The 11,561-nt window shown below is 39.3% G+C and overlaps 1 protein-coding gene across 5 annotated transcripts in view; it reads left to right on the forward strand.

The window, feature by feature from the left end:
- PLXDC2 (plexin domain containing 2) overlaps window positions 1-11,220 on the forward strand; it is a 392,323-nt gene extending 381,103 nt beyond the window's left edge. For all 5 annotated transcript variants that reach the window (XM_045007165.1, XM_045007166.1, XM_045007168.1 and 2 more), the window contains exon 14: window positions 8,988-11,220. In XM_045007165.1, coding sequence (XP_044863100.1) covers window positions 8,988-9,104 — 117 coding nt within the window. In that variant the 3' untranslated portion in view covers window positions 9,105-11,220. The remainder of the gene's footprint in view (window positions 1-8,987) is intronic.
- The last annotated feature ends 341 nt before the right edge of the window (window positions 11,221-11,561 follow it).

Consider the following 11,561-nt stretch of genomic DNA (forward strand, 5'->3'; position numbering starts at 1 on the left):
AAAACAGGTCAGGCTGGCACTAAAATTGCAAGTATTCAAAAAATACTCAAATAATTGTGAGGGTGCAGATGATCCATAGAGCAATCCTGTTATGGTCAAGACCATCAGTGGTAGACAAGACTAGGCATTTGATTACTTGTTATGGGACAATGGAAGTCATGGATACCATAATCAAATATTAGTTTATGTGCATAAGGATGATATGGGATCTTGTTGATACTATGTTACCTTATGCCTTTATTTCTTAGTGGAAATTACAATTTATTTTAATTAATGTTGAAGACTGCAAAGCTGTCACAGATAACAGTTGTCTAATATTTAGTAAAAAGGAACATGATTTATATGTTCCTATTGAGAATGTACTAATATTGATTAGTCATAATAAGATCAAAATGTAATAGATTAATATAGTTTCGTCCTCCTTTCTTGGTTCATTGGGTAATTTTGTACTATCGTTTTAAATCTTTGGCTCTCAATCCTGAGAGGTGTGAGAATCTATATTTAAATATCTCTGCTTGTGAAACATAAACATCTGCTGTTGACAAAGACTGAAGTTCAGTCAAAAAGCCCATGAACACTTCTAATAAACTTTTCACTTGATGTTAGACATCTTTAAGTCTCATCCACTGAGCTGGATAAGAATATGTGCCATAGACAACTTCATTGAATTGTATGAGATATAAATTTGTCAGAAACAGTGGAGGCGTCCTTTTAAAGTTAAAAAGAATGGTAGATATAGAATATAGAGCTAGGGAGGGCAGGGTTGCATGAGAAACCTGAACGTGAAAGATGCTCAGTAAACTTGCATGGATTTTAATGGGAGGCGACAGTGGTATGTCCCTCTGAGAAGGCCTTCAGGACTTTGCAGGATCAGGCTCTTATACTGATGTAAATCAGAGTAACTCTATTAAAGTTGATTATACACATGTAAAATAGTCATAGTCAAATCCCCATGAATCAAGGTGAGACCATATGATTAAGTTGATAACTGGTTAGGGATGAAACTGCACAGCAGACTCGTTGGGATTTGGTGCTGGTAGGATGATACTATTAAAGCAAAAGGCAAGTTTTGCTAGTAGTTTACAGGCTTCTGAATACAGGAAATGGAAAGAGACATGATTGTAATGGCAAAAACAATTAGGAGTCCTTGTGGCACCTTAGAGACTAACAAATGTATTTGGGCATAAACTTTCGTGGGCTAAAACCCACTTCATCGGATGCATAGAGTGAAAAAAAGTAGGCAGGTGTAAATATACAGCACATGAAAAGATGGGAGTTGCTTTACCAAGGTGGGGGGTCAGTGCTAACGAGGCCAATTCAATTAGGGTGGATGTGGCCCATTCCCAACAGTTGACAAGAAGGGATGAATATCAACAAAGGAAAAATTACTTTTTGTAGTGCTAATGAGGCCAATTCAATCATGGTATATGTGGCCTATTCCCAACAGTTAACAAGAAGGTGTGAGTATCAACAGAGGGAAAATTATTTTTTCTAGTGACCCAGCCACTCCCAGTCTTTATTCAGGCCTAATTTGATGGTGTCAAGTTTGCAAATTCATTCCAGTTCTGCAGTTTCTCATTGAAGTCTGTTTTTGAAGTTTTTTTGTTGAAGAATGGCCACTTTTAAGTCTCCCATCTTTTCATGTGTTGTATATTTATACCTGCCTACTTTTTTTCACTCTATTCATCTGATGAAGTGGGTTCTAGCCCACGAAAGCTTATGCCCAAATAAATTTGTTAGTCTCTAAGGTGCCACAAGGACTCCTCGTTGTTTTTGCTGATACAGACTAACGCAGCTACACCTCTAAAACCTGATGATTGTAATGGAGATTTTCCTTGATTAGTTTTCTGACACTGTAGCGGGTCTCACTGCATAGGATTGTACTATTTTTGTAGTCCTCGGTGTACAGTTGTAGAGGATGGTGCATGTCACCAAACTACTCTCCACAGATAATATTATCCACAGATAATACAAACTTATTTTGCAGAATCCTGAAAGGAAATGTAAAAAAAGAATTATTAAGAATTGCAGCAAATTAACAATGAAGCACAGTACTCAGTGTGCTTCGTTATAATTATTATAAATGAATTCCTGTCACAGGTGAAATGTACCATACCATTGACTGATCTTTCATAGAGATTATATGGATCTTTATAAGGGATAACAATATGTTTCTCAGTTCCTTCAGGAGGCCAGGGAAAGCCGTCATTAAATGCCAATACTCCCATACTATAGTGCTTGTACTATATCTGAAAATGATTATATGCCAGTGAGCACATCTGTTCAGTCCTTCTATAATCGATCTTCTCCTACATCACTTATCCCCTAATCTTTATATTCCTATGGCATCTGCACAGTAGACTTTTCCCTCCTTCCCTTTCCTTTTTCTGGCTCTCATTCAGTGCATTTCCTTCTTCTTGTTTTTATATATATTTAAAACCATCTGAAACATCTTCCATTTATTTTGTAGCAGTTTCTTTACTGAAACACAGAAATGATTGTTTCCTTTGTTTTCAGGATAAAATTGGTTAGAAATCCTGACTGAATTCCAGGCTGTAAGGAAGTAAAGTCATTTATAATTTTCTGCAGAACTTCTCAACTGAATTGCAGTTGTTTGTTCAGCTCAAAGCTATGTATTATATTATTTTATAGTTATGTCATCAGTGGTCCTGTGGATAACTATAGATGGCAATAGAAAATCCATCACACCTCTTTAAATGGTGTATGGTTGTTCAGAGTGAGTCTGAAGATTGAAACCAAAGGTTTGTTTTCCTTTTCCTCCCTTGTATACCAGGGCTAGTAATGTCATTTACTAGAACCCTCTTCATGGAACTCAGCCAATCAGATTACATTTCTAGATGGCACTAATTTATATGAGAATCTGCTGGAGGGTTCAGTTTGGGACATGTTTGGGGGTCCTTTTAAACACATTACTCTGCAAGTGAAAATCAGCTGATTTAAAGCTGACCTGCAAAGAATTTCATAAAAGTCCCTCAATTCAGTATGTGTTGAATGCCCTCAGTTGCCAAACTAATTGGGGCATTCAGCTCATTACAAGCTGTATCTCTCAGGCCTGGTCTACACTGTGGGGGGGGGATCGAACTAAGGTACGCAACTTCAGCTACGTGAATAGCATAGCTGAAGTCGAACTACCTTAGTTCGACTGACTTACCCGTCCTGACGCCGCGGGATCGAAGTCCACGGCTCCCCCGTCGACTCCGCCACCGCCGTTCGCGATGGTGGAGTTCCGGAGTCGACGGGAGCGCGTCCGGAGTTCGAACTATCGCGTCTAGATTAGACACAATAGTTCGAACTCTGAGAAGTCGAACGCCACCCATCGACCCGGCGGGTAAGTATGGACCTACCCTCAGAAAGCAGCTTCCTGGGTCTCCTGAATTTCCTGAACTAAGCAGCCAAGCTCCTAATGTGGATGTGGGTCCTTCTGTGGTTGACTGAAATTCTGTCAGTGAAGAAAGAAAGGGGCATATCTGTTTGCATGCCATATTTCTTCATGGCTGATAACTCCATTCTAATGTCCAGCCAGGAATAAGAGTGGTGCCCTGAGGCCCAGGATTCTCCCGAATGAAAAGGTGGTGAGGGGAATAGTGCTACCCATGGGGATAAGCCTGGAGACCTCCTAGTACAATAATAATGAAGGGAAGACGCCCCAAACTTCCACTCTAGTACTTCTGTTGGGAAACATCTCATCTATGCTCTTAAAAAGGAGACAGGCAAAACCCATCCTGTCACTGCTCCAGCGTCTGCATAAAGATGTTTATTCTAGGCTAAGGGCAGCAGGAACTCCAGCAAACTGCATGGTCCCAAGCAGTGGTGCAATGGATGGGTTCATCACAGGGAGTTTGAGCTTGGAAATGTCATTTCATACATTATCCTGCTCTGGAACTATTTCTCTTTTTACCTTTATGGCCTTCCACAGGGAACCAACCTCTTTCTCCACATATGGCAGGTCATTCTTCTGCACACACAGTGTCCATGGCCTTCTGCGGCTTGCAAGACTGGGCTATTTTCTTCTAGCAGATTTGCTTAGGAAGATAATCCTGGGACCCATTTCTGGAAGATTCAGTCATGTGAGAAAAATCCCAGTGAATTCAGTTGCAATACACTTTCTATTTACAGTACAGCAGTTCAGAAAATAACTTCAAAGGTTTCAAATTCTAAGGAAAGAAACATGTTTTCTACCTACAAGAGGGAGAGGACAAGAACTAAGGAATTAATCTAAATAGCTCCCTCTCTCCTCCCCACCCTGATTTGTTTGTTCCTTGTTCTACTTGAGAGAGAGCAAATGCATAGAATTCATTATGCTCTTCCTGGGCTGCTATGGTAGCTTGAGGAGCTTCAAATCCCATGATGCCCATTAAGTTACTTTTAGTTTTATCAATTAAAACTGTAATATCTCTACAGTTTTATCTGGGTCAGCAACAAAGTCTAGTGAATCGGTAGCTTGTCGATGTTCTGTTTTCAAAGACTAGATACTCCCACATACACACATACAAACAACAATAGCTACAACAACAAAAACCCTACTGTATGTAATTAGCAATGTAAAACCTGACAAGGTAGCATAAAAATATTTCTCTTACCTCTGGCATGAAAAGAATCTTCACAGAGTTTGAACTCTGGTGTTTGAAGATGACCTTCAGATTTATTTGTTTGTTTCTGGGGCAACAGCTGACATTTACGCTTTATCCCATGTTAGGTGAACTCATGCATTTTTCATCAAAAGGAAAGGCCAATTAAAAAGTATGTTGCCCATAGACAGCAGAGCTAAAAATGGTAAAATCATTGGTAGTAAAAGAAGGAGCCAAAAACTAACCTTGGTTACATTTTCAAATAAAATTGGAGAGCATCTTAATACATTAAAAGTTAGGTCATCCTTAGTCACTGTCTTCTGAGACTCTGTTTCTAATTATTTTTCCCTACTGGTTTTCCATTGGTTTTTCATTTTCTCTTTTCATTAGAGACATATCAGGTCAAATTCTGTTCTAATTTATAATGGTGTAAGTCTGGAATAACTTCATTGGGTTTAATCAAATTTATCTGGATTTATACCAGTGAATCTGAGAACAGAATTTGATCCTTCTTTGTTAGCAATAACCTAACTGTCCTTTTTAATTTTTAAAACAATATGAATCAAGTATACATGGAAAGTCCAAAAAGAAATTGGAATGGGCTGAGATTCCTTATTAGGGAAAACATGTCCTTGCAAAAGGACAGCACTACACATTCCTACTTTTAATGTTGCGAGGTTTTACACTAAGAAGACATAGATTTTAAATTAACTGTCAAATAAAATTTACCATTGCACACCTCAAAAGCATACCTGACGCTAGAATGGGGGTAGGGGAGAGCAGCAGCTTTTGTACTATATCTGCATGACAGTGATCCCCATGTAAGCCTTTCTTTGTGCACTACCACCAACGTCCTCACAGTTACAGTCTTTTTGAGATTGGAATTCAGCAGCCCCTGAGAAATTCTTTAGCTAATCCTGCTCTAAATTAGCTTCACTAATCCCAATATAATGTAACAGCAGCGGGTGTTCAGTGGTTCTTAGCGCAGATTGTCTCTACCATCAAATATTTTAAACAGCAAGAAGCATAGTAACACGACAGCAAAAGGAGACATTTAGAGGAATTTATTTTCAGGACAGGAAAAGTAAAAAGATCTTGTGGTCAGAATAGAGTTTTCCTCACAGTCAAGTAGGAATCTGAGAAAAAGCCATTTAAGCTGTGTCTCGCTCGGTCTTAAAATGAAAACATAAAATGTAACTGATTTTTTTTCCTCATCCTTCTGTTTTCCACGAGCACCATTGGAATGCAGCAGTCCCCTAAAGCTGACTGCTACTTTATGTAGTAGCTTTGAAGAAGAAACAATAGGTAATTAATAAAATATTTACTTATGCCAAAATTTTCAGAAGTGACTAATGACTTTGGGCACTTAATTTGAGATACCTTGAAGAGGCTGCTTTTCAGAAAGTACTGAGCAATCAGCCTTTGAAAATCAGCATCCTTAAATATGCATCAGCTTGGGCACCCAAAAATTGAGCCCCATAAACACTAGTTACTTTTGAAAATGTAGGGCTTAGAAGTGTCTTTCATCTCAGAAGGCATTATAGATATCCAGGAATCTCATTTCATCTACCACTGAAATGTATCCACTTCACTTGGCTGGTTCTTGGCTGATCCTTAAAGAACTGATCTAGTTCCAGATGAAGTCAATGGAAAAAAATTCAGTGGGAGCTGGATGAGGCCCTAACAGTACAAAACACATTAGGATGGTTGGAATGAAGATACTACATCTATTTTAAATGGCTGCAGGGAAACTCACTCAGGCAGAATGTAGTTGTCTGGCTATACCGAAAGATGTACCAGAGACATTTGATATGGTTTTAATCAGGTGGCAACTTTATTATTAGATGTCTGGGATGTCTTCCGCAAGCCCCCACTCTTTTCCCATCCAGGTCTCCCAGGCAACCCATTCCTGGGACTGTACCACCCGCCCCCCCCCCCACTCGTAGCAGGTTTAAGGTGGACTATAAGAAAGGGGAGTTGGCTCCCTACCATACCATTCATAGGAGCCCCAAACCCTCCCCCCCATTCCATTCCTTTAATCAATACCTCCTTTTTAAATCCTTTACCAGGCCATTTATCTGGTCACTGTATAGCTTGCCTGTGGAGTACCTGCACTGGACAACCGCCACAAGGAGGTGCCAGCAATTAGCTTGACTGCCTCCCCCGCCAAACCCAGTCAGGTTCCCAGACATCTCCCACTGCCCTCTTTTATATTGGCGAAAACCAAATCAGCACCCAAGCCTGGCAGGGGAACCCCATCCTCCCTGAATAATTCTGGTGCACCGCGTTGCAAAATAGCCAAGCCTCTTATGACCCCTGGGAATTTGGCCACCACCTTGTTCAGATCGTCTTCGCCTTATCCAACCAGATGGTGCCCCATGGCTCCCTGCCAGACCATGCGTTAATGCATGTCTGACTACACAATTTTTACACCTGGCAAAATTCAAGGATCAGTACTGCATCTATTTGAAACTGCTACAGGGGAAATTAATCAGGCAGAATGTAGTTATTCAAATTGGAATTTTAGTCTCTTGGAAACCCAGCTAAGAGTGCCAGAATTTGGCTATAAGGACTGATATGAAACAGAAATATCTGTTGTATTAATACAGATGGAATATATGGGCCCAAAGAGTTAAAGGTGTTAACATGACCCTGAAATGGCCAAATATCAAACATTTTTAAACAAGGTTTGGGCTTAATACCATGGCAAACACATCATCAGAACTCTTTTTAACCTTTTATAAAAGGTACAGAAGAAGAAGGATAAACAGTTAAAGAATTTGAAATGTAAAGTATTAAGTAAGGCTTTCATTTTAACAACATCCCTTGTTCCCTTTCTTTTTGGCTGGAAAGAGTCTTTTGAAGTAAAAACACTTTCTTTGAAAGTCTCTTAGATGGTATTAAAGATGGTAATAACTGTTCTCTCGGGAAAAAGAAAAGAAGTTAGTTGAGATGAGCCAGAGCTGTTGTTGGTAAAGTCCAATGCTGTTTCCTAGAAGACAAAACAAGACAAACATGCATAAGAGGAGAGAAGAAGATAGAAAATAACAACTTCCGTCTCTGTTGAATGTTGATTCATTTGCAGCCTCACAGCACACAGTCTTGTCAAACACTCTGAGACCTGGCAAACTTGTTCCAGCCTTGGCTGTTTAGGGCATTGCTTTTAGGGCATTGCTCCCTCTTTCTAGTCATAGGCTCCCAGCAGTATTGCAAAATATGCAGTCTTGGCTGGCTAGGCCAGACTTTTGTTAGACAAAAGGAAAAAGGAGAGCGATAGGAAAGAACAAAATAGGGGGGAGGAAAACACATGGGGGGCAAGGGTTAGACATAGTTTCACATCCCAGGGGGTGACTGAGATTTTCCTGGAGCCAGTAGAAGTGGAGGTAGTGATGTCATCTGGGTCCCTCTCTCTGATCAGAATATCTTTCAGGATTAGGACAAAGACCGTTTGGGTCCCCAGAGATGGTGGAGTTTACAGTCATGATGGTGAAGCTTGCTCCTTCCCCTTAGTCTCATTTTTCAGTCAGCCAATGTTGCATAACCCTCTTCCCCTCCTCCAAAAAAATCTCCTTTTGAGGACACCAAAAAGGAGCGATGGGTGGAATAGCCCATCCCCCTCATTATTTTGTCCACCAGTTAGGCCTAATTTCCAAAATGCCAATTTTGGTTAATTGATTTCTGGTCTCACATGTTTTTTTGTTTACCATGCAAGATCTTAACTCGGTCTTTGAATTATATCAGTAGGCCATTTTGTTTGGCTTAATTCGGTCTTTCTGCCTCACTTTTGCACTTTTTCCCATCAGCATTTGTTGTGATAGATTACTGTGACACTTCATAAACTTTTATCCCCTTTCCCACAGCTAGGCTCACAATTAGGGTACATTTATAGGCTCAAGAATCACAACATGTCACATTGCAACCTGGACTCCACCTTTCTGCAGTGGAAGAGAGACCATTCAGCGGGACTGTGTAATACACTGCACCGCAGAGTAGAGCTTGATGGCAACTCTCTATGCAGGACTATGAAAGGAGGCATTGTGGGCAGGCCTGGGAGTGGGTTGATTGGCCAGTGACTCTGTGCACCGTGAAGATCTACCAAAACCCCAGATGGAGAGGGAGGAGACAGCAGGCAACACTAGCACATCTTCCCAGGACTAGTAGCCACTGCTGGGCTGCTTGAGAGTGCTAGGCTTTCCTTATGAGTCTGGAAGGAAGGATTAACTTCTTCAGCGCTGGTCATCTACCCTTTCCCCACAGCTCCCAAAACAGCCTACAGTATTAGCCAATTGGATTTCAGTATCAAGGCAAATGAAATTATAAGATACTTTTAAACACGTGCTTTTTTGTTGTTATCCCTTACATATTCTAAAAAGGATTTTGTTGTTGTTTCTTTTGTAGCGCCGCCCAAGCAGATGGCCTGCAATGAAGTTTCGAAGAGGCTCGGGACATCCTGCATATGCTGAAGTGGAACCAGTTGGAGAAAAAGAAGGCTTCATTGTATCAGAGCAGTGCTAAAATTTCTAGGACAAGAGCACCAGTACTGGTCTACAGGTGTAAGACATTTACTTTGCCTCTCTTTAAAGAAAAGGAGGCCTGAGCTGCTGTAGCTGTAAAGAAAGAAGATTGTTGGATAAATCTTGTCCAAGAAGAAAAAACGATCTAGGATACCAGATTACCACTGCGCTGTAGTTTTCCTTAGTGGATTGACATACAATAGTTCATTCAGAACACCCTGAGTGGACATCTACAGTCTCAGAAATGTGGCACAAATGCCATGTTATTGGCTTAGGTATGGGGTTGCATAAGAATCAAAAAATATAATAAAGCTTTAGTTCATCAGGGTGCTACCCTTTTGTTCAAGCATTCTTCTCTGGTGTCTCAAAGATAAACTGTGTTACAAATCTGTAACCCTTTCATGCAAAGAGCAATGATCAGTTTTGACACGGTTGCTAAGAAAATCAATTCAATGCAGGTAAAAAAGTAAGCAATTTTCTATACTTCTACAAATGAATGTGGAATACAATTCTGAGTGTTCAATGCCAAACTAACATAACCAAGTGAGTGAGTGAGTTACAGTACAACATAAATTCTTTCCAAGAGTAGTAGAATGTTTCTTGTACTTTGTTGGTTAATATCCCTTAAACAAGCCATGATAAAGAATTATAAAGTTAGCACAAGGAGGTTAGAAAAAATAGCTGGGAGTTTTCACTATGGTGAAATTGGGCTGTATAATTGGAGTTCTTGGTGAAATTGGACTAATTTTCAGTTTCAATGTTCACTAAACAATTAATTATTGGATTTGTTTTAAGGAATGTCGCTTCCATTTCCAAACAGTGGGCTGAAATGAAGTCAACAGATGCTTTTGGCTGATGCTGGCAGAAATCAACATAGACCATTTCTCAGACAAGGTGATGAAAAAATGTTAAGATTTCAAACAAATGGATTTTTATCCTCATTGCGAGTCCTTCCCGAGAAGCATTGCAGATTCCAGTGCACCCCTCCCAGAGATACAGATTCAAAGTGTTGCAGAACCCTGCTGATCCATTCAGTGATTTCGTTTAATACACATAGTAGTTGCATAAATATATATATAAATATATTTTTTTTTATCGCTAACACAAGGCAGGCTCTTGTGGCTGTTAAGACTGCATTTTTGTCATCCAGACGGAGGAAATGGATTGCATTACTGCATATTTCCACTGAGTTGTAAAATAATCCTTAATATTAGAATATTTTTATGTTGCTTAGGGATGGTGGTTCGTTTAGTTGCAGTGCCATAACTTTTCTGCATACTGGAGCCACGTTTCCTTTAATATCAACCCTTTTCCTCCCTGACTAGGGAAAATAATATGATAAATTCCCAGTGAAAAGAAAAGATATTACGTTGGGTGGAAAGGAGTTAATATACACTGAGCTACTAAACTTTTCAATTCAGGTATTGTATGTACATTTCATTGTGGTCTTTCACTTTCAAATGTTTTACACACTGTACAAGCAGAGGCCCTTGAAGCATTTTAAGATACAGTATTCAACATTTGCAGTTTTAGGTCTCAAGTAGTTTAGCCACCTTGTAGTTACAACCTTAATTAATCAGTTATTTACATTTCTTGTCAATGCTTGTATGGTCTAAATTTGTTTACTTAACTGTTTTAAAAATAACATGATTTTTACTTGTTATTTTCTTCAGTAAATAATACAATACTGTATTTTCTGTATTCATTCTTTATTCTATGTAACACATATTTTACAGTCGGTTTTAAATCATCCACTGTGCGGTTTGAAATGTTCAAAATCTAACCAGTATTCATTTGAAACTGCTAAAAACCACATCTTGAGGTCTGCTGAAAATCTTGCCGCGATCACTCTTTTATATTTGTGTGGCTCTACCAACACTTATTTCTGATGGGGGAGGGATTAACGTACTGGCTATTAATTCAGATAGCAATAATCAAATATATGCACATACCTATCTGGTGACACTAATTTTTAAAATAAAACATGTAACAGTGCGCATAATTTGAAAAAAACAAACTTCTGGGGTCTGATACTTATGATCAGTTTTTCTATCTTATTCCAAATAGATTTGCAATCATCAGCTAGGATCTATTGGCCTAATAAAACAATTACAGAACTCGCACTTGTGATTTTTGAAGCATGATGCCCTCACCGGTTAAAATAAATGTTATTCCAGATCACATCATGACATATCAGCCAACATATAAATATTGTGAATCTGACTGAAGAGTATCCACATGATGCTGCACCATGTTTGGTTGTCTAAATATTCATGTAAGTAAAGACTACTCACAGAACTCTGGGTTTGAAGGCTGAAGCATTGGCTTAGTAAAACAAGCTGGATTAAGTTTTACTTATGTATGTTATACAGAGTAAACAGTGGAGCTGGCTGAATAATACTGATCATGTTATTTGTGGGTTTCATGATTTTTTTTTCATAGTCAACAAATTTTTCTG

Source organism: Mauremys mutica, chromosome 2, assembly GCF_020497125.1.
Source record: "Mauremys mutica isolate MM-2020 ecotype Southern chromosome 2, ASM2049712v1, whole genome shotgun sequence".
NCBI lineage: Eukaryota > Metazoa > Chordata > Testudines > Geoemydidae > Mauremys > Mauremys mutica.